The 24,087-nt window shown below is 41.9% G+C and overlaps 1 protein-coding gene across 2 annotated transcripts in view; it reads left to right on the plus strand.

Annotated features, from left to right (window-relative positions):
• Positions 1 to 729: 729 nt before the first annotated feature.
• Positions 730 to 24,087, plus strand: part of AOAH (acyloxyacyl hydrolase) — a 173,102-nt gene continuing 149,744 nt past the window's right edge. The window contains exons 1-3 of one of the 2 annotated variants that reach the window (XM_006275476.3): positions 730 to 881; positions 1,176 to 1,330; positions 21,799 to 21,894. In XM_006275476.3, the coding sequence (XP_006275538.2) occupies positions 1,177 to 1,330; positions 21,799 to 21,894 (250 nt within the window). In that variant the 5' untranslated portion in view covers positions 730 to 881; position 1,176. The remainder of the gene's footprint in view (positions 882 to 1,175; positions 1,331 to 21,798; positions 21,895 to 24,087) is intronic. The other variant, XM_019483408.2, reaches the window with a different exon arrangement.

Raw genomic sequence — 24,087 nt, forward strand, 5'->3', positions numbered from 1 at the left:
TAGTCCATGATAAGTGTCTTACCCCAAAGACCATCTTTCTTTGATTAAGATATTTGAGGATGTATCATGTGTAATGTTCTATCATTTTAATGTGCCATTTTACTTTTTTTTTTTTTTTTTACTTCAGACAAAGGCAACATTTATTTGAATTCCTCTTGCAAACCTCCTTTAAAAAAAGCAACAAACCCCTCAGTAGTTCTGACAGTCAAAGCAGGAAATTATGGGGTTTTTTTTAAACTTGTCCATGTAAACAAACTCTGCAAACATTAATGAGAATAGAGGTGTCCATGTCTGGTTTGAAACCATCAGCTACTTTTAATCCAATTGTTCTCATTCCATGGCAACTTGGCTTTGCTTTCTTTTCTTTCCTCATGATTAGATTTCAGGAGAATTGAAAGCCCTAGTGAAATACGGGGCTGGGCACCCTTCAATCTAATTCCCACCCCCACAACAAGCAAACTACGCTTGTTAGTAAAGAGGAAAAAGAATACGGAGAGCCGTGCCATTTACAGTGAGCGAGACACCGACTCAGAGGGTATTATCTATTATTATTAATATTCCCTATTTCTAACAACATGGAAGGTACAACCTGAGAGATCAGTGGAATGGTTTGGGTTTTTCTACTGTTTTCCGTAGGGGAGGTCGGAAGCAGAAGTACAAGGTTTCTTTCTTTTTCTTTTTTTTGCAACAGTAGCTGTGTAGAGAAGTATCTTGCTCTGTTAACTCTAACTGGCTCTAGCATTGGCTGTGGTTTCAGGATCAGTTAGTCATCTGCTGCTGCTGCTACGAGTCACGACAGAGCCCAGCTTATACAAGCCTCCTCCTTTTCCAAGACAAGCAGGAGGAAAAAAGGTGGGGGAGAGAGAAAAGGGTAACCACAGGTGTGTAGGAATAATGGGAGACAGTTTTGAGGTGGGGGTGACTGTTTGCTTGTGTATCCCCCCCTCCATGCATGTATATAATAGGGCACTGTCCCTTCCTATGAGGGTTGGGATTCAGTGGTGGAGAACAAGGAGCTCCCTGAGTACCTGTGTGGGGGCATAACTGAGAGTTTCTCTCTCCCCTGACAGTGAATAAGAAACAGGTGTGTGAGTCCCTGCCTGGTTAGCAGGGGAATGAATGTGTGCCCCTGACTCCTCTCTTTCTGCCTCATGGCTCTTTCTCTCTTTCCCTAGGATGAGGGGGCTTGGGCAACTGTTTCTTCCCATATTCTTCACCCTCGTCCTCATAGTTCATTTGAAGGACACCATGTCCTCTGCTCTGCCTGGCAGTGCCCACCAAACAGAGCCCCCCCTCACCAGTGGGAGCCACCAAGGCCTCGCCTGCATTGGTATGTATTCAAGTTTTGCTCGCTCCCTTTACTAGTTCAGTAGCTGCGACGCTGGCAAACAAAGGAAATCTGGAGACGGAATAAATCATGCCTAATCTATCACAGCATCTACGGCTGCTGCAGCACTCTTCCATGAAACAACTGCCTTAAAACTCTCTGAGTCTAATAAAGGGTCTGGAGCGTTTATGACGTAGGTTTGGAGCTGCTGTTTCCAAACTTCACATTTTTCCTCTGCAGGGAGTAATGCTTGAGGTACATTGACGTTCTCATTTATTAGTTGGGCAACTGAAAGCAGGATGTCAATAGCTATTCATAATTATAATTGCTTGAATGAATATTGCTGTGTTTTATTTTATCATAAAGATGAGGAATTCCTCTAGTATCCCCTCGGAAGCCAAATGTTTCTTTTGAAAGGGGCTTTTCCTGGCAAAACTCTCTTAAGAAATAGAACTGTATTTGGGACCCAGGGCTTTCTGATATGTTGAGATCTATCTTGGTAGGAAGGGTATGTGCAAAGTTTCTTGATATTACACAAGTCCTTGTTTCCTGGGGAAGTTGTGTATACTGCATGAAAGAGTACCTACCAAAGAGGAAGCATAACAAAATGCAAGGGGAGAAGCCTTGCACCCCTGCTTCTCCAGTGGCCTTTACTACCCTCTCCATACACATGGCACAGAGGGATTGCAGCTGCTTTTCCAGCTTGCAGGTTGCATAAGTAGCTACAGAGGCTGAGAGTGCATTCTCTCCCCTGGGGTATTCAACCTATATTATATTATGCTGTCTTTATGAGGGGTGCAGCAAATATCATCCTTTTGAGTCTGGAGAAGCATGTCTCCATTAGCAAACATGTCTGGACCTATAGCCTCAGCCGATATAGTCCCAAGGTGTAGTGAGTTTGATAAATGCTCAAGTCAGAATCAGCTGTGGGCACTTTTGATCTCTGTGTGTGAAATACAGTAGATAGGAGAACTGATCAATCAAGAAAAATACAGTGCTGTGTATATTTTTAAATCATTTTATACTGACAAAACATACATAATTTTACCTTATGATCAAGCATGTTTTATTTGTCCTATTTTTAGATCATTCAGGACATAAAAGCCATGTATTTACCATGTGAAAATTGCTGTGTTTCACGCTATGTAAGGGGAAGCTATTTACTTTCAATATAAACTTTTTTTTCTTTTTTTGTTACAATTGAGGAAAACAAGAGAAAATATCTTTAGGCTTTGTAAAAATCAGCTTTTGAAAACAAAACAAACCAACAAGAAGAAAAAAAAAACCACTGTCTTTTTAAAAAATAATTAAACATTACCCAAGCATATCTGCAACACATTCCCTGCAGTACTGAAGACCTGAAAGTGAAACTGTAATAAAAATCAAAATAGATTTAATTGACTTTTATTGTCCAAGCTGACAGCAATGCAAATAGCAAACAAGCAGCATAAGCTGAGAAAAATTTTCTTTTAAAAATTCTTTTGTTTTTATTACTCTGACTTGTTAGCAGGACAGGTAAGGGAGTTAGTTTGCTTACAAGAAATGATTTTTAAATCAGTCCTTTTCCCATTTTTTACATAATGCCTTCATTCTATTTCTCTACTTATCTCACGCTTACAACCATAGGACTGTATCTGATTCCCAGGTGGCTGCACTGGGTCTTCGAATTGAAAGGAAAAATATCTAAAGCTCATTCAATCCCCAGAATCACTGAAACTTTTTCTATGATATCCCTTCACGCTTTGAAGAGACAAGCCAAATTCTGTCAGTGCACTGAGTACTCATTTTTGATGAAGCAAAGGGGCACTTTTTGCAAGGCAATAGTGACACATAAATCATTCGGATAACACCACAGAGCTTGATGCTTGACCAAAACAGGTTACCGACACCTCTCTTAACTCTGCAAAATAAAAATGCTTGTTCAAATCATCAAAAATAGATGGGCAGGTGCCTATTGGAGAGACTTTGAAAGTTACAGAATCTCTTTTAATCATCATCACCAGCTGACTGACATTTCATGGGTCAGCAGCACAGACAAATTTCACCTTCTTCAGACCCAATATAATGCTGTTTTGCTCTTTTCAACAACTGCTACTAATAACCTCTTCCACCCACCTTTGAGGACATAATTTCTAAGGTAGCAGAGGGTACCCTACTGAAGCCAGAGGTATTTTCAATGCCCATAACTTACAGGTGGAAACCCAAGCACTTGATTCCAAGCTTTCCAATATTATAAAGTGTAAATTACTAACCTTGTTGATTTGTGATACACAATTACTTAAATGGTCTGTCTCTGTCTAGTTGTCCTTTTTATGGCATGGATACAGGAGTGAATAATATATTGTCAAATAGCGAGCTCTAGATCTAAGGTGAATACTGTTTGCAGTCTTAATACCTTAATGCAACTTTTTGGCACGTGCCAAACATGATTTGAGGCTTTTCGTAATTTTTTTGTAACAAAATAGCTGCGTGTTGTCTTGTCTAGGCAAGCAGTTTGACACACAATTGATTGTCCAGTGGGTGCTGCACAAAGCTATATGTAGAACCCTTGTAATAACACCATTTATTAGAGACTGAAAGTCTGGGGTAAAATCTGGTATTGGGTAAACCAATGTAAAGGCATGGCAACGCTACTCATTTAAATCATTCTGGAAGGAGGAAGTGTGAGCAGGATTTAGTCAATACTCAGTGTAAGTTTCAAATGTTTTCTTTGGATACGTGATACAATAATGTGTATATTAATCCTAGGTGTAGACCACTTTGGAAGTGACACTATAGAAAAACTGAAGAGATATTTTCATTCTAAGCCTGTTTGCAGGGATGTTTAACTTTCAAAACATTTTCAAAAAGGTAAATCTCATTTTCAAAAGTGACCAAAGAACCTAATGTCACAGACACGTGAGCCATATGTTGCCATAGCCAGAACTGATGTAGTGACTGCCATTTTTCAGTCTTATTATGCAGTGGAGTGACTTACACTGGTGTAGGGCTGCACATCATTTATCTGTTCCATATATACACAGGTGTAAAGGCAGATTAAGCCAGGATATATATATATATATGTTTATATGTTAATTCCCTAAATTTCATTAGAAGTCTGTGGCCATAAAATGTAATATATAGTCCAAAATGTGTTCTGTAAAATACGATACATCAGTGTATGTGATCTATGTACATGCTATGGTATGTGTACCATTATACATGCACTTGGGCATGTATGAAGATATTACTGATTATAGGTTGAAATTCCTGAAGTTTCCCTTCATCTAAAGGCATCGTTCTCCTTGGGAAAAATTACCTTTTGGCTCTTTTGAATAATATGATCATGAAAAGTTGCTTGAGTCCCTTGACTGCATTTCACCCATGTAAATAAGTTATCACAATATATAGTAATAGAAGGTACAGCACATACTCAAAAGGAATGAGTTTCTATGCTTTTAGAAGTCATAAATTTGCAACTCTGTTTTGTCAGTTGTAACATTTTATGATCGTAAACCTTTTGGTGTGGGAACTGAAGGAGCACATTCCTATAAGAGGCTATATACAGTATCAAAAGGAGAAAATGAATAAGGATAGCATCTTCTGGAACAGAACAATTTTGTTTCTGATATCATGCAGTACTCGGCATGGTGAGCAAGAAATGCAACCAATGTGTATCTTCAGTTTCTTGTATAACATACTGAGCCACACCTACATTGCGTTATACTGACAATCTTCATATTAATAATTTGCTTAGCAGCATATTGCAGCATGCAGCACAGCTCAAATCCAAGGTAAATTTTAAAAGTATGCAAATAGTTTACATAAAGTATATTTTCTCCTAATATTTTATGTTACATTATAAGCCAGTGTTTTCAAATGTAGGTACCTAAAATAATATTTACATAGATCAGTATCTTTCTGAAATATAATTACACATAAAAATGGAATTGGAAACTAAAATCTGAATTATTTTCCTTCAAATGCTCCCAAAAATCAAATCCCTCTGTATTTTATCTTTAAGACTACAAAGCCTCTGGATAGTTTGGTAGGTGAGGCATTAGAATAGCAAAGCCTATATAAATCCATTACACAGTGAGTGATCTAGATATTCAGGAGCTCTTGGAAAATGCATACATTTGGTATTGTGGAAAATAACTATAACCTGCCATGGACATTGTGTATTTGTCACAGAGCAGAAAAGGTGGACAATTCCTATTTATTAATAATTTTAAATGCTTCAGCTGATGCTTTCATCTAAGGAACTTGTTGCACTTAAACACAGAACAGAGAGGTAGTTTTGTTACCATTTATGGTGGGGAAGCTGAGGTCTTTGGAGGTTGGATTGGCTTCTTCAGAGTCACTTAGGAGGTCAATGGCAGATTCCCAAGACTCCCAACAATGCCGAGCAGAACTTTAGCTGGTATTCTCACAGCTCCATACAACTGCACTCATTCTCCCTCCTTTTTGGCTTCAAGAGTGAATTTGACCCACTATGTTTAAGCAAGTCAACAGGTAACAAATTCTCTGCAGACATTCTTCAGTTTCAGATCCTCTGCCTATACACTGTATTAATTGTGGCCCTACTGCCCATAATCATGGCCTGCAGCCTCCCTCATAGCCATACCCATGTGTCACAGGCCTTCCTCTACTGAGTTCTCTTTCCTTACCCTTGGGCTACAGCAAATGAGACAGCCAAGACATATATATTATTGCTGCTTTCTGGTATTCCTCCATATCCCAAAGCTTCCTCTTATAACGGAGTTCCCTAATAGCTAGACAAGTATTGCATTACTGTGCAGTGCAGTCAGATTAAGGACAGTGGTTTAGACCAGTGTTGTATTAGTTGAATCCACATGTTGTTAGCCTTAATTCTTAGCTGATTTACCAATATATTCAGGTAATGTTAATTAAATGGCTGAGACATTAAGGGCTTACCTACATGGGGAACTTAATACAGATTAAAGGAAAGTATGGTTTTAAAGTGGATTGATTATTCTTGATTAACAACCTGTGTGAATGCTCTTAATTTATTAGAAATTGGCTTGGAAATGGATTCAATTAAGTCAGAATAGGACACTATTAATTCAAAATAAGGACATACACATGTGGAGTATAATGGCTCCAACTTCTGTGTGGCGGTAGCACTCTTTGCTGTTGAGTTGACTTGACCCTGCCTGTCGGTCCTCCACTTATCCCACCTGCCACACCTTTGATGGATGCTATTCTGAAGTTCCATATCTCAGTTACCAGACTTGGTCCTACTGGTCCTAATCATGTCCTCCAGCCTCCCTCATAGTGACACCCATGCCTTACAGGGCTTTCTTTACCAAATTTTCTCCCTCTACCTGCACTTTAGCTCACTGGGGTTCGACCTTTGCAGGGCTGTTCCTAGCTGCAACGTTCCCTGGGCCCCTGGTCCTGTCTGAACATCATCCCACCCTTTGCTCTCTCAACTTCAGTCCACTCTGTCCACCAGACCCCTAGCAGACCTCTTCCCTGGCTTCAACCTCTCATGCCTTCAGAACCTTGGTTCTCAGAAGGCTTTCCTGGGGCTTCAGCCCCTCAGCACACCAGTTCCCTGACCCTTTGATTCAGCAGAGATTCAGCCCGATTCAGTGTCTGAATCTCCAAATCTAAATCAAATCAGAGGACCCTTTAATCTCTCCGCATCAAATTGGAACCCTCCGAATCGATTCAGAGAGATTCGAAAAGATTCAGCAATTCAGATATAGACACAGCTTTAAATGTTTTTTCTACATATCTCAAGGTACCAGGTGGCTCGTGAACACTTCAATGCTGGGGTGCATGGAGTGTCCCACAGAAGCTCAGGGGGATCCCCAGTGTGCTTAGCAGCAGACCCAGAAGTGGACCAGAAGCACTTCCGGTTCACTTCTGGGTCCACTGGAGAGTATGCTGGGGGCCCCCCTGTGCCCTCCCAGCTCGGTGACTGGTACCTCCTGGGTCTGGGGGAGCACTCGGGGTCCCCCCATGGCAGAACGCTGAGCAGGCGGGATATGCCCCCCCACCACGTGCTCCCTGGTGGACCCAGAAATGGACCAGAAATTCGCCACTGAGCACAGGGGAGGAGCCCCCACACTCCTGTGGAATGCTGCATCTGCCCCAGCATCGCAGCATTCACGAGTTGCACCTGGTACCTTGAGGTACGTAGAAAAAACATTTAAAGCTGTGTCTGTGTCTGAATCTCTGATTCTCCAAATCAGCATTGAATCTTCAGATTCGGAGTCAGCCGAATTGAATCGGGGACAGTGTTCTGAATCAACAAATCGAATCACTGACCCTGATTTGGGCCGAATCCAAATCTGAATTGAATATAGCCAGTTTTGCACACACCTCCTGAATTCCTCAATCCCTCTTCAACTCTGGCCTGCATCACCCTTAAGACTACATAGCCCCTGGCTCTGTAGGCAAGCCTATATACAAGCTAGTTCCACCCCTGCCAGTCATCTGATCTTGCTATTAATCCTGTCACAGGCCTATCTCCCTCCAGCCTGCTACCTAGCTAGTGGGGTAACACCCTTGCTCAGCTTTTTCTAGTTAAACAGCCTCTGCCCTGTCTTTCCACTGCTTCTTGTGACTTCTTTCTCCCTATCCTGAGATACCTTGCTGAGATTGTGGCTTTGCTCTCTGCTGCCTATGCAGGATGGGGCTTCTCTCTTTGCAGGCCCCAGGGCCAGGGTGTTTGCCCTGTCCTGGGGGCAGAATTTGTGTAGTCTGAGATCTTTCCCCTCTGGGCTACAAAAATCTGATTCTTAAAGGAACCCTGTCTTCCTCCCTTGTTCTTCAGTCTTTGAATAGTAACAGGGCTGGGATTCCTTGTTACCAGAAGTTAATCACAGGAATATATATTTTGGGATAGCTCCATATATAGTCATCTGTATGGTCTCTTCATCACATCAGTCTCTTCATCTGCACGTAGTATCTGAAGAGATGTATGGAAAGGTGAGAAATAGCAGTATGATACTAGGCAGGGCCAAAGTAACCCTTTAGTGGGCCCTAGGCAAACAAACTCTTGGCCCCCTGGCTGATCAAGACCCCGCTCCCCACCCTATTGCTGGTGTTTGCAAGAAGTGGGGCTCAGGGCTGTGGCCATGGTGAGAAGGCTGGTGGAGGAGAGGGGAAGGGAAAGGAAGGGAGGTGGTTAGGATCATTTGTGCTATGGTGACAGAGGGAAGGAAGGAAGCCCCCCATAGCTCAGGGCCCTAGGCATGTGCCTAGTTTGCCTATGCAACCCTGCTATTAGGTAATCATATGAAATGGGAGAAGTGTTCATCATGTCTGATAAAGATCTCTTTTAGATAGATAGATAGATAGATAGATAGATCAAATATATATCTATATTTTGATAGATATAGATAGATATCTAGATAGAGATATATAATATTAGGAAAAATTTACAATGTTTATCACATGGGGATTGTTATACATTTGCAAAAGGTCACTCTTCTACGGACAGAAAGCAAGAGAAGGGGTTGTTGTATATCCATGTCTGTTTATATTTTCCATCATACTTGAACTGGATTTCATGGAGGTCTGTGCATTGATTAAATAGGATTGAATGCTCTGAGCTGGAAGAAGCAAAACCAATCCTAGCAAAAAGCAGAAATGGGAAGCATTGAATCTCCTGCTCACTCATACCCACTGGAGATCACATGGATGTTGTTCCATGTGCACCCCACAGGGCTGAGTAATCAACAGTTTGAAGGTGGAAAGGGGGAAGTGGAGTGAGCAACTGGTTCTTCTTTGCATGGAGTTTTGCCTCTGACAGGATAGATATAGGAACAAGAATGCAGCCTTGGAGCAGAATTGGCACCCATGGCCAGCACTTTGCAGCTGGGACTGCCCAGTTCTGAAGGGATTGCCAGAATGTGCCTGGCCTCTGAAGAAGTCACTGCACCTGAATAGGAAATGAGACCTCCACCCTTTGACATTTCAGATGTCCCAACATTCATTTGCAGTGTTCAGAATTTCTCTGCCTTACCCCCACTGCAATTGTGCATGTCTCCTTTAATCGTACAGTGAAAAGATACAACCCCCTTGCTTCAGGCCAGCTGCCTGAGCAGCAGTGAAACCACGCAAAATAGATTTCCCTGTTTTGATTTGTGATCTCTTCAGTCAGCAAGTTAGATCAATATATTAATAAGGTAATGAGTTCAATGCAAATGGGCATGTCCAATGGAAACAACAGTGGAAGCATACGCTGCTATATGTTTCATTGTTTCCAGAAGTGGAAGAGCGAGTAAAGATTGCTTGGATTCACAGAGACAGGAAGGGGGAGTGGGATTTGTATACTCTGGGTGAAACCCATCCAAAGTCCAAGCCATAATCCCTGGTTCAAATAAGTATTTTGGAGGGCCAAATAACTTGCCTTTCACCAAATGATGTTCACTGAAAAAAAAAAAAAGACTTTCAAGGCAAGGATGTGCCTTGACTCCTCCACAGAGACTCCCACCTCACAACTCAGCTGTAGTGAAGAAGGAATGCTGCCTGGCACGTCCCAGTCTTGCTGGAAATAGACAGTAACTTGCAGTACCCTTTCATGGGGCACAACAGTCTCCTTTATTAACAAGTGGCCAATCCTACTGGAGGCAACTTGGGCCTGGGGAGCCAAAACTGTAGCTTCTCCTCCATCCACCACCTTTTTTAGTGAGATGCTCCAAGGAGGAAAAAACCTAGTGAGTGTGTCTACATGGCTGTAGCTCATTGCTATGGTGATGTAGCATTGGTGGGCACGAACCGTGACACTGATGCAACTGCAGAGTAGCATGGGAAAAAAATATGTGCGGCATCAGGATTGTGCTGTAGCTCCAGTTACTGTACAGTCATTTAGTACTTGCTTAAGCAAATACTAAATGACTTTACTGTGCAGTCCAGTGCCCACTGACAAGCAAAGTACTACTTTGTATTTGTGGAAGGCCGTTATCTGGGCTGAACAATAGGGTAAGCTCTATATTTCTTTCCTATTCCTGTATGTCTGAGAAAAGGTCAGTGGCCATCCAGCCTTCAGAGCTGGCATAGTGATGCAGGCTATCTGCATACAAAGCCACCCAATGTTTAGATTCATAACTAAACTGCCCTTCTGAAAGGTTGAGTTCACTGGAGGCTAAGAGTTAACTAGTATGGCAGAAGGGTGAGCAAGAACTCCACTGTCTGGCACCTTAGATCAAGAGTAAAAGATGGCAAACTGTTCCCATTCAAAAATGCTGAAGGCTGGGGATTTGCATAGGGTGCCAGGAAACTCATTTAATGACATTCTGGCTTCAGACAAATTTTATCTAAAATTGAAAACCAAACAGGCAACTGTGCCTGGCTGCTTCTCAGCATCCATAAATATACTCTAATGATAGATTCTTTCATACATTTCCTGCAGAAGTGGATTAAGTTAAATAGGCTGCTCAGCTTGCCAGGGGCTACGTGGCCAAATTATGAATGTCTCTTGCTCTTACTTTATTTTTGAGGTATGTGATTCTTTTTCGAGACTAGTGAAAATGTTGTTTTATTAATAAACACTCTTTTCAAATACATGGGGAGAAGTGTTTCCTGATATGTGAATTTTCAGATTACTGCTGCTGAGCAAAATGGTTATGGTTTCCTCTTATCTCCTCATAAATTAATAGCAGATAGGAGAAACTATGACTGAAAGAGACAGACATTTTATTAATGCCAGTCTAGTTTCTAATGGATGATAGGCATTATAATACCAATGCATTTTTTTGCTAAAGAAAACATTCTTCAGCCTGTCAAGATGTTGAAAATTATTAAGTCCCACAGAAAAGCTAATTTCTTAAATCTTGCTTATGAAAAAATCATACAAAAGTGCAAAAAAATGCAAGTTTTTAAATTTAATTATGGAATCAATATAACTTGCCATACTCTGCTTATGCAACATGAAAAACAAATAAAATGAAGCAATCTGCTGGTTAAAAACAATCTGTAAACAGCTTTCTGGAACTGAATAACTTACTTTTTTTTCTGAAGCCCAGGGTATTAAAACACTTTAATATTCTTTCTGACACCACTATAAGTGATAAAAGCAGTGTGATTTCACCAGGTCTTCAAAAACAGCTGACACCCTCTCCTGCCTTTTTATCTACCTAATGATTTTTCCATTTTTAGCCAACAGAGTTAAGAACTATAGAAGACTTATGAAGATTTGTTAATATTTTTTATGTTTTGTCTACTTACTGTGCAATGTTAACATAGCAAATGTAGTCCAAAGTGAACTCTCATGCTGATGCCAAGCCTAGAGGAAGGGGTGTGACTGTGTATGTGTGTAAAAATATGATATAATATTAGTGTGCACTAAAACCCAAACCCTGTCCTGAGGACTGTACACTTTCCAAGCCAGAGTCTACTTATTTACACCAGTTAGGACTTGTAGTAGAGATGATATCTTTTATTAGACCAACAAGATTTTTGCAACAAAAACAAACAAAAAAAAATTATAATTGCAAGCTTTCGGGCACAAACACCCTTCATCAGGCAGTGGAGAAAAGATTGTTAAAAGTTCTCCTGGGTAGAAATGAAAGTTTATATTTTGTAGGATTTCAAAGAGGAGGCAATAGATGGAAAACTCCTCTGGGCAGTCAGTTCATAGCTGGTATGGACCCTCTCACATCCTCTGAGGATCTGTGATGATGCAAATTACCTTGAAACAAAGACAGGAGCAGGATCTCAGGTTTCAGGTGGTCACCACTGCTTCCTGCTTGGGAAAATATGTAGATTTCATGAAAAAAATCAGCTAAAATTCATAGATTCATAGATGTTAGGGTCAGAAGGGACCTCAATAGATCATCGAGTCTGACCCCCTGCATAATCAGGAAAGAGTGCTGGGTCTAGATGACCCCAGCTAGATACTCATCTAACCTCCTCTTGAAGACCCCCAGGGTAGGGGAGAGCCTTGGGAGCCCGTTCCAGACCTTGGCCACTCTAACTGTGAAGAAGTTCTTCCTAATGTCCAATCTAAATCTGCTCTCTGCTAGCTTGTAGCCATTGTTTCTTCTAACCCCCGGGGGCGCCTTGGTGAATAAATACTCACCAATTCCCTTCTGTGCCCCCATGATGAACTTATAGTCAGCCACAAGGTCGCCTCTCAACCTTCTCTTGCGGAGGCTGAAAAGGTCCAGTTTCTCTAGTCTCTCCTCGTAGGGCTTGGTCTGTAGGCCCTTAACCATATGAGTGGCCCTTCTCTGGACCCTTTCCAGGTTATCCGCATCCTTCTTGAAGTGCGGCGCCCAGAATTGCCCGCAGTACTCCAACTGCGGTCTGACCAGCGCCCGATAGAGGGGAAGTATCACCTCCTTGGACCTATTCGTCATGCATCTGCTGATGCACAATAAAGTGCCATTGGCTTTTTTGATGGCTTCGTCACACTGCCGACTCATGTTCATCTTGGAGTCCACTAGGACTGCAAGATCCCTTTCCACTTTCCTGCCACCCAGCAGGTCATTTCCTAGGCTGTAGGTGTGCCGGACATTTTTCCTCCCTAGGTGCAGCACTTTGCATTTCTCCTTGTTGAACTGCATCCTGTTGTTTTCTGTCCACTTGTCCAGCCTGTCCAGGTCTGCTTGCAGCTTTTCCCTGCCCTCCAGCGTGTCCACTTCTCCCCATAGCTTTGTGTCATCTGCAGACTTGGACAGAGTACATTTCACTCCCTCGTCCAAGTCACTGATGAAAACATTAAAGAGTATCAGTCCAAGGACCGAGCCCTGAGGGACCCCACTGCCCACACCCTTCCAGGTCAAAACCGACCCATCCACCACGACTCTCTGGGTGCGACCCTCCAGCCAATTAGCCACCCACCAGACTGTGTAGTCATCCAAGTCACAGCCTCTTAACTTGTTCACCAGTATGGGGTGGGTACCATATCGAAGGCCTTCCTGAAGTCTAAGTATACGACATCCACCCCTCCTCCTGTGTCCAGGCGTTTCGTAACCTGGTCATAAAAAGAGACTAGATTGGTCAGGCACGATCTGCCTGCCACGAACCTGTGCTGGTTTCCCCTCAGCATAATTTGCCCTGCCGGGCTCTCACAAATGTGAACCTTGATAATTTTTTCAAAGACTTTGCCAAGGATGGAGGTGAGACTGACTGGCCTATAGTTGCCCGGGTCCTCCTTCCTCCTCTTCTTGAAAATGGGGACCATATTGGCCCTTTTCCAGTCCTCCGGGACTTGGCCCGTGCGCCATGAGCGTTCACATATTCCCGCCAGTGGCTCTGCAATGATGTCGGCCAGTGCCTTCAGCACCCTCAGATGGAGCTCATCCGGGCCTGCCGATTTAAAAGCATCCAGTTGTTCCAAGTGACTCTGCACCATCTCAGGGTCTACGCATGGAAGTCTGGCGCCTTGCTGCTGCCTCTCTACAACCCCGGTGAGAGACTTGTCGTGCCCCTCACTTAGGAACACTAAGGCAAAGAACTCGTTGAGGAGTTCAGCCTTGTCCCCTCTGTCCATCACCAATTGTTTCTGCCCGCTTAACAGGGGTCCTATTCCTCCCTGGGCCTTTCTTTTACTCCCTATATATCTAAAAAAACAATTTCTTGTTGTCTTTTACTTGGGTTGCCATCCTCAGCTCCATGGTAGCTTTGGCCCGTCTAACTGCCTCCCTACAAGCACGAGCAGAGGAGGTATATTCGTCTTTGGTGATCTCTCCCTGTTTCCACTTTTTATGTGCTCCCCTTTTGGCCCTTAGGCTGCCCTGGATTTCTCTGGTCAGCCATGGAAGCCTCCTGGCCCCTTTCCCTCTTTTACCTCGCACGGGGATCGTCTTGCTTTGTGCCCGAAGGATCGTTTCCTTAAGGCACAGCCACCCTTCTTGGGCTCCCATCACTTCAAAACTCCTACTCTGCAGTGAGTCCTTGACTAATCGCCTGAGTTCATTGAGATCAGCTTTCCTAAAGTCTAGCACTTTCACCCTACTAGTTACCTTACCCACTCGATGTCTTATGGTGAATTTTATTTTAGGTGATCACTGTCCCCCAGATGGCTACCATGTCATCCCCCGTTGCCAATACCAGATCCAGTATGGCATTCCCCCTAGTGGGACCGTGTACCCCCTGTGTCAGGTGGAGGTCCTGTACACAGGTTAGAAACCTGTGTAAGCAGTGGGACTTTGCTGTCTGTGACTCCCAGCAGATGTCTGGGTAGTTTTGGTCCCCCGTGACTACTGCCTCTTTAGCTTTTATGGTCTCCGAGAGTTGCCTCAGGAGCCCCGAATCTATTTCTTCCCTACCCCTAATTGGTATCTTCCATGCATCAGGTATCCAGGTTGTGGCCGTATTGGTCCACAGGAAAAGGCAATCAGGACTTATAGTAGAGATGCTATCTTTTATTAGACCAACAAGATTTTTAGGAAAAAAAATGTAATTGCAAACTATTTACACCCATTGAAGTCAACAGAACTACTTTGGATTTAACTCTGATTGGAATTCTATCCTTATCCTAGACCCTCCAGACAGTTACACAGCTGAGTGATTTTATTTATATGAGAAGTCTCAATTTAAATGTTGGAAGACTGGTAATTTTTTAAATAGTTTCACAAACACAAAATGGGGCACAACTGGCTAGGCTGCAGCATTATGGAATAGAACATGAAGGTTATAGCAGATTGAAACTGAATATGTCAACAGTCCTATCATTTATTCATTCATTGGCAGCCATAGGTCTCGGGAGACAATGGGCATTGCGCGTTTAGTAGGTTAGCGGGTACCACCACAGCTTCTTGACTGGCTGCACAGTCTGATGGGTAACAAGAAGACCCTCTCGCATATTGCAAGTACAAACTTGGTTGAGCTTGCACTGGCATGCTGAGTGCTACACAAATTGCCAATTGTTCAAATCACAAGTGAGACCTTATGAGGGAGATAAAGCAAGATGCTGCATTTACTGATTAAGTGCTTCATACACACCCCTCCCCACACCCCCACATTCATACCCCAATTTCTGTTTTGCACTGGTATATGTTACCAGTCTTATCAGTACTCGGATCAACTTAGTGGCCAGCCAAATTGATCACAAGTAGGAGCCGGGCTCCTGCCAGTCCATATCATTAGACAAATTGATGCTCCAAGATGACATGCAGAACAAGACCCAAAATCAATGTCTCACTCCATCTTTTATAATTTTGTGAATTCACCCAGTCCTCTTGGCTTTGCTGTGTTATCACTGTGTTCTTCCTTGAAGGTCAATTGCCCTTGTTATCTCGCTGTTCTAGGGCGGATTCTTCTTGTTTGGGTCTTTTATCTGTCTGCATTCTTTAGCCAGTTGCCAGCTGATATTTTCCTTTTCCACAGACACACTCTCACCCATTCTCTGACACATACAGCATATAAAGGTTGAACACTTATGTCAAGCTACAGAACAATACAAAATGGAGTTTCTTAAGGCAATGCAAAACTCAAAAAAACACATAAGATTAAAAGCAATAGGCAAAACGTTTATTTGTATAACACAAATACCGTTTTGGCTTGCCTGTCTCCGACACTTCTTTTGTAGATCATCATTGACCCTCTCCATCTCCAAGCAACATAGGCCCTGCTTCATGGTGGTTTTCTGCTTGCAGCAGTCTGAAGGTATTGCTTCCCAGTATTGGCCAACAATGCACAGCTGACAAAGGTTTTTCTTGCAAACACCAACAAAATGGAGCTTGGGCCATACAAGATGATGTTTTCTGGTGGCCAGCTCACCATACTGTATGTCCTTGGGATTTGGCCATTACTCATACGCTTCACGTGTCCTAACCAATGAAGGCATCTATGTCTCAGAAATGCAAACAAATTGGTTGTGTTGGCCCATTCCAGAACAGCAAAGTTGGAGATTTTGTCACACTGTGTTATACCCAAGATAAGGCAACAACACTGAAGGTAGAAACTGTTCAGTTTTCTTTCTTCTTGGCATAAGGAGTCTGTTTCACTGGCATACAATAAAGAGCTAAGTATGCAAGCACTGTAGATGGACAACTTTGTCGACAGAGTGACCGCTCTGTTTTTCCAAACGCTCTTGTGAAGGTTAGCCATGGTGTTGCTTGCCTTTCCAATGCGAGCATTAATTTTGGCTTCCAAGCCAAGATTTGGCAAGATGGTGCAGCCCAAGTAAGTGATTTTTTTTCTATCACTTCCAGGCTTTCATAATTTATTCTAACTTTGGGAGAGTAGTCAACTTGTTGACCCATGACTACTCATCACAAGCATGAGAAGGGCGATCTATAAGACTTTATAGTCCTGCTTGTGAATGACTAACAATTGCTGTATCATTAGCAAAGCGCATTTCACAGATGAGAACTTCTCGGGTTTTGGTTTTTGCTTTGAGTCAAGCAAGGTTAAAGAGTTTCCCATCAGATCTGATCCAAAGTTATACTCCTTCTGAACAGCCACTGAATGCATTTTTGAGTAGGACAGTGAAGAAAATCCCAAAAAGCATCAGAACTAGAACACAGCACAGTTTGACACCATTCTTGATTTCAAATTCTTCTGAATATGGCCCATCGAACTACACCATTTCACACATGCTGATGTGGAAAGACTTGATAATGCTCAAGCGCTTAGGTGGGCAGCCAGTCTTCTTCAGGATTTAAAACAAACCATCCCTGCAAACCATTATGGAATAGAACATGAAGGTAATAGCAGCTAGAAACTGAATATGTCAAAAGTCCTATATTGTAAAACAAACAAACCCAAACCCTAATAATATATTGTGATGTATTAACAGGAGTTACTACAATGGAGATGGAAATGCACTCTGGATGAAAATCTTCTGAGGATCCTTCAGACAATCACTCCATAGTAGTTTACAGATAATTTCTGATGCAATTTTAAGGCCAACTGCTGTTGTTTAAGGCAGACCCTCAGATGATCATGGTCCAATTACATCTATTTCATGACCCAAATAGATCACTGAAGTTCTCTGAACAATGCAGTCAACAATAGCCCAGGTGAAAACCAGGGGCCTATTTCTGGAGCTAGAACTATGGTGTTAATGAAGTCCATAGCTTACTACATGTGACACTATGTCACCATAGCATATCACTATGGTGACATAGCATCCATGGGTGTCTACATGTGACGAGCAGCTACTTCGCCATAGTGGCATGCCCCCGGATTACAGCATGCCACTATGGGGAAGTAGCTGCTAAAAATAATCATGCACTGCATATGGCACGGTACGGACAGTTACTGTACCATACTTTAGTACTTTCAAAAGGAAGTGCTAAAGCATGGCATAGGAACAACATTACCACAGGGCAACATGCAGACAAATCCTCTGTCAAGGGTTTCCTCTTCTAGAAGGACGTGCGAGAAGAGAAGACTGACTTCACAACATGCTCTAAAGGAACTTTTTTTTTATAATTGAGGACAAGGATTCAAAACAGAATTAGAAGAAAGAGAGAGAAAATGTTTTTCTACTCCATCTGCACCCCCAGGACAAAACATGAAGCAAGCTGCTGAGCTTTGTAGAAGTAATCTGAGTCTACTATTAAACACTTTGGGTGTCTATACAGAAGCATGGAGGCTGCTCTAATGTGAAGCATGGCAATTACCACACTCAAGCAGCCTCCTGCATCTCATGTATCGGCATCCCTGTGCTTAAAAGTGGTGATGGGGGTGCTTGAACTAAAGCTGGTTGAACAAGCATTAGTTCAAGTGCCCCCACCACCATTTTTAAGCATAGGGATGCTGATACAGGAGACAGGGTGGTGTTTTAGAGAAGCTGTTGGAGCCGCTTTAATTAAAGCACTGCTCCCCCACCCCCGGAGCACATGTAAAAGTGCCCTTTGGCTACATCTACATGAGATGATTTACTGTGCAGCATCTTAATTTGCTGTGCAGTAAAGCATCACCATCTACACGTGCATGGCAGTTAGGGTTCAGTAGACTAAATTACTGCCCTGCCAGATAGTCCTGTCAGATACAAGTGCTATCCAGCAGCTCAGTAAATTACTGTGCTTAAATGCATGTGTAGATGGTGACATCAGGATTAGTTTATTCCGGCTCAGATTGAGCCAGAGTATATTCAGTCGTATTAACTGCATGTGTAGACATGCCCTTTAGATATTATATTAGTTACTGTATTCAGATGCAGTAATAATGATCACTCTATCAAGTGAGTGATCTAAGGCACAGAGAAGTTCCATATTGCTCTTGACTTCTTGATTATACCTACATTATGTGTCATTCTTTCTTGAGGTGAGAGATTTATTATGATAATTTTTAACTATCAGTCTGTTTTACCCTGAGATGAAGAATATACCAAAATGAAATCTTGCATTTTTGTAACTTTGCAAAGTTAAATGAATGTCTTTGCATTAACCTTATGGGCAGGCTGCTGCATCTGAAATATAAAACAGCTATGTTGCACAGTTTGGTTTTTGGGTTCTAGAGTAAAACTATGAAGAGCACAAGAGAAGTGACACAATACATGGTGTTCATTCTTCTCCCTCCTGCTTAACCACAAACAGGCTGTGGTTGGTGCTGTAACTGAAGGTTGCAATATGAGCTGGGTATCATATTGCCCCTGTTACAGTAAACAGAAGGAAAAAAATACAGAGTCATAAGCCCAGTAACAGTTATTTCCTTCCCATCCTGTAGAGTACAAGAGGATGCATAAAGATAACTGTAATTGTAATCATGACTAGGGCTGAAATAAAGCACTACAGTGCAGTGCTTTGAATGAAAAACTAGTGTGCAGCTTTATGCTTTGTTAATTAGGAAGTGGAAGAGTATATACCAAGCAGGAGATACAGAGGGTGTGCTGTCAGGAGCTTAGATAGCAAAGTACTAGCAATGCTGTGCCCTGTGTTATATAATAAAGACAAATTGAACATTATTCCTCTGTTGCAGTCTTTGTCACCCTTGACTGCTCAAAGTGACAGCTTGCTGAGCAAGAGGAAAGAGAGGCTCACGTTCCAAATGAACATCTATGCAATTTTAACCACAGTGTATAGGAGGAAATGTAATTTTGAGGAGACTTTTTTTCCCTCCCTGTAGCTATATCTATGCCTGAAATATGTCAATTAGGTCAGGTTATTCCTTTTCTGGGCCCACTCCATTGACATCAACTTAAACTTCTTGCTCTTACCTTCAAGGTTCTGCTCAGTTCTGCTTCAGGCTATGTTTTGAATTTTGTGGTCTGTCATGTACCATGTATCTCCCTTCTGCCCTTTCCTCAGCCAGTAATGCTGACCTTGCTGCCACGCTGTGTGTCCTTTTCCCACTCCCATCTTCACATTTCCTCCTTTATACTACTAATGCATGGTGTGGCTTTCATTACTACATCTTCGTCCCTGTCTCCTGTAAAGGGTCACTTTTCCACTAAGGTCCACACACAACAAAAATGAACAAAACATAAATAAATTATATTTCTTTAAAAATATCAAACTCCTTGCAGTCAGTTTTCTATTTTATGAACTCTTTTGTGTGCTTTTACCTAAGTGTTATCCCTTGAAGTGTGCTACTGTTTTTCTTTCTTGGCATCCATCTCCACTTATTTTCTCATTTTTGGTGGGCTACAGGTACTTACTGCTACCACAAGTCTTCTAAATCACATTCTGTAAATGAGTCCTGTCAAGGATTTTGTTTAATAAGTGTAGGGAATCAGGTTTTTATGACTGCTAGGAGATGGTGAACTCATTGTTATTCCCACTGGTATCTTTGGATTACTATATATGAGAGTAAAGGTTTTCTTACCTCTATATAGTATTATTACTTTTTAAGAAAGGACTTTCTTTCTCTAATCTCTAATTATTAATCTCTAATAAAGAAGTTAATTTTGACAAGTTACAACTGGAGTGTCTTTGTCCTCCACCCTCACCTTATAACATGGTCCATATGGGACATCTCCCTTATGTTGGAAAAGAACAACTTTTTAGGTTGAATATCATGTCATGGCAGGGTCAATAACAGTGTGTCCCTCCCTGCTATGGGCCCTCCCTCCCCCAGAAGAAATAAGCCAGACAAAACTGCTAGTGGTAAATTACTCTATGTTTTAAGGAAATAAGATCTGAATTTTGCAGGTAGGTTTCATCTCAATACAGCATCACTGCAAAACCTACGATCTCACCTTCCTTGTGGTCCTACATTAGTCCAGCTATGTTGAATCCCAACAGATGGATTTAGTGGTTTCTAGCTCTGGCTCCCAGACTAACTAATTGGTAACACATAATGTGCTACCAAGGTCACACTTTAATTCAGGGGTTGGCAAAATGCGGCTTGCGGGCTGGATATGGCCCACAAAGCCATTCTATCTGGCTCGCAGGGCCCCTAAAAATTTAGAAAATCAATACTTATCTGCCCCTGGCTGCCTGTCATGCAGCCCTCAATGGCTTGCCAAAACTCATCCCCCTGCCTAAAATAATTGCCCGCCCCTGTCAGTTACTCTGGTCAGACTTTGCATTATCAAATATAGCTTCCTGTATAATACCAGAGTCCTCGCTTGGAGAGAGAGGACAGCTTCATTGTATAGAGCTGCAGGAGAGATTAAACATTTAATTTTGGAGGTTAGAGTTTGGCTTTTTAACCACAGTTCTACTCAAGGTGTGTTATAGAGCTACCCCCACTCCTTTAGGATCTTTGAAGATACCTTAGCTCCCCAAATGGTACAGTTTTTCAACGGTGGTCCTTCCTTACAATGAAAGTGAAATATGTTCTTGGCATGGAATCGTTTGTTCTTCTGGTGCACCAGCCTTTCCTTTATATTTAGTGCAGGGAAGGTGCCAAGACCATATCCTTGCTTTCTCCAGGGCTGGAGCAGCAGTGAACAGTCCCTGACTTGTACAGCATGCAGAAAATGAACTCCATTCAGCTACACAAAGGGAGAAGAGTGAACCGAGGAACTATTTTACCCTTAGTAAATATTTAGCTATTTGGACTTCTGATCTGGCAAGCTGTGTGCAGAACCTCCCTGACTTCAGAGGAAGTTTTGTACAGAATCAGGCCAGGTGGCACTGCAACAAACTGATGCCACTACAGAATTTACCCTTCAACTTGTGTTGGTATCTGCTTGTGAGCAGTCTGTCCAGATATAACAATTAAATCAGATATGGGCATATATTGCTATAGGTATAGAAAGTAACAAAATAGTGATTACAGTACTGTTTTAATTAATTATGGGAATATTTTTCTTTTTTCCCCTTTTGGTTTCACTTTTAGAGTTCCAGTTTTATGCATACAGGGACAGAAATCAATCACAGAAACTCCTTTGTCCAGAAATACAAAACAAATATGGCTATGTAAAATTCAGGCTTTTCCATTTGTTGCCCTACAGTTAGCTTCATAAGTGGCACTTTGAATAACAATAGAAATAGATCCCCACTCCTCTCCCTCCCCAAGAAATGTCATCAGCCATGGGCATCCTCCCAAGAAACAAACTGTCTGAGGGTTCGTGTCAACATAGCCAGGGAGATCCCTTTCTCACACCAGATATTGTACCTTACCTTGACCTGCTGTTACAATGATCTCTTCCTTGTGGTTACTTGCAGGGTGTGTGCTTGTTACATCAGTAATTGAGCAGCTTGCTCAGTTACACAACTCAACAGCAAAAGCAGCTTTGGAGAGACTATGCAACTACATACCTGGTAAATCCCAAATAATATACCTTATGTTATGCTGGTACCATTGTATTTCACTGTTAATTAAAAAATTCACACTCGAGTCTTAAAATGATTAACTGCACTAGTACATCATTTAAGATTAATGCAACTGAAGACAAATGTAAAATTCTGCTCCCACTAAAGTTACTGGCATAAAGCTATTGATTTCAGAGGAGCCAAGATTTCATCCCAAAGATATATGGAAATTGAAGTGAGTTGTATTATGCCTGCATACAAATAGACATACATCTCCATGCTTCTGTACATTGTATGTTTGGTGGTATTTTCTATAGTCTGTATTTTCTATAGTCGTATAGTCTGTTTTACTTGTATACTCAGTCACTTTTCCCCTGTATTTGTTTGGGTCTTTACACACCAACTGGGAAGACAAAAATATTTTCAGATATAAGATAATGTTTTGTAAAATTACAAAGACTGGCAGAGAGAGTGAATGTCAGGTGTAAGACACTTAAGACTTGTCTGCACAGGGGAGGAATGGCAAAATCCATTAAAATGTGAATTTAAAGTGCAGTAGTGTGGAATACCTAAGTCCCTGGGTGGTTCTTTTCTTCTCCACTAAGGGCATGTCTACAAAGCATGCCAGGTGGTGTCATGCTCAAACAAGTTGCACTAATCTGCATATGTTAAGTCCCAAACCAGAAGCAGTATAGCCACCTTTGTGAAATGCTTATGAGTCACTCTGCTTCTGTGTAAGGCATTGCTTCTGTGTAAACACCAAGGTCAGTGGCAAAATGATTAATGGCATCTTTATTGCAAATATTTATACCTTGGAAATCAGCCAGACCCTGCATCTCTGTGGCCGTGAAAACTATACACGTAGCTCTTCAAGAGTTTTATCACAGCAGAAAGAAGACTGCTAAAAGGTTACATTTATCTGACGCTGGATCATTTGAAGCATACTAATTTTTTTCTGGCTTTTCCAATTTTTTTTCTGTTGATTTTTACAATTATTTGGGTTTAAGGTCAATTTCTGTTCCTGAATACTCCAAGTCCATTCATGCACCTCTCTGTCTGAAAATAGACATTTCTTCCCTGAACCTCTTTTCACTAGCAAGCTTTTCATTCCACAACACACTTCTGTGTGTGCTGATCCTTTTGTATCCATATGCATACAGCTGAGCAAGAGAGGTGCCTGAATACTAATATCAGCTGGCTCTCAGGGCAATAGCTGTAAATATTGGCTTTGGATATATTGCCTGAAACCAAAGGCTGAATGTAATATGTGCAATCCAAGGAGACTTTATTTCCTTGTTCTTCCCTCAGGAGACAGTCATTATTTGTTTTGATTATCCTACTGGATATATATGCACATTAAGGTTCTTATGTTCAGAAGGAATTGTGTCCATAGAAATGTCTCCCTAGCTGACTTGCTAAATGGCTACTTTCTAGAGAAGATGGCAGTGCAAACCACCCCCTCCTTGCTATTAAAAAGATTGAGGCAGTCTGTTGGCTGTCCTTGGGCAAGGGACATTTTATAACAAGCTGGCTTGTCTTCTCAGCAGGAGATTAGAGTAAGCAGTCTACTCTCCTCCACTATGGGAGATATTGGGGAAGCTAGCCATCTTCTCTTACAGGATCCTTGAGCCACCTGCCATGTTGGCAAGCCTTACCAAGGGCATTTTAATCAAGGATAATATCAGATGTGGCACTATTGCCATTCAGTGCATGTTCCCTTTCAAGAGGATAATAGCAGAATTTAATTCTAGTCAGGAGACCAGTTTTTAACCAGCAGATTGATTATAAAAATCCAAGAGAGAGAAACTATGTGGCAAAGGAATTAAGGAAATAGGGCTAATGACTTGATTTGAAATAAAATATCTGATGTGGGATATAATGGATGAGCTACAGCAATTGCTGCAGCCTTCTGCAGCCCAGTATAATTAAGAGGTTGTTGGGCAAGGTACTTACTTACGCATTTACTCCCATGTCATTACATTTTTTTGGAGTCTGGTTCTCTCTTCACTTGTGTATCTTTTTCACTGAGGAGACTCCATTCACATCAGGTGAATTATTTCTTATAACAATGGAATAATTAAATTAAAAATTTGTGTGGGGGCACGCTGTGTTCCTCCCAGTGAAGAAGCTGTGCCACCAGGCAGAAAGGAGTGCAAGGGTAATGGGTCCTAAAAGAAAGCAAGCAAGAGATATGCTGAGTCT

The sequence above is a fragment of the Alligator mississippiensis genome, chromosome 5 (genome assembly GCF_030867095.1).
Source record: "Alligator mississippiensis isolate rAllMis1 chromosome 5, rAllMis1, whole genome shotgun sequence".
In the NCBI taxonomy this organism is placed as follows: domain Eukaryota; kingdom Metazoa; phylum Chordata; order Crocodylia; family Alligatoridae; genus Alligator; species Alligator mississippiensis.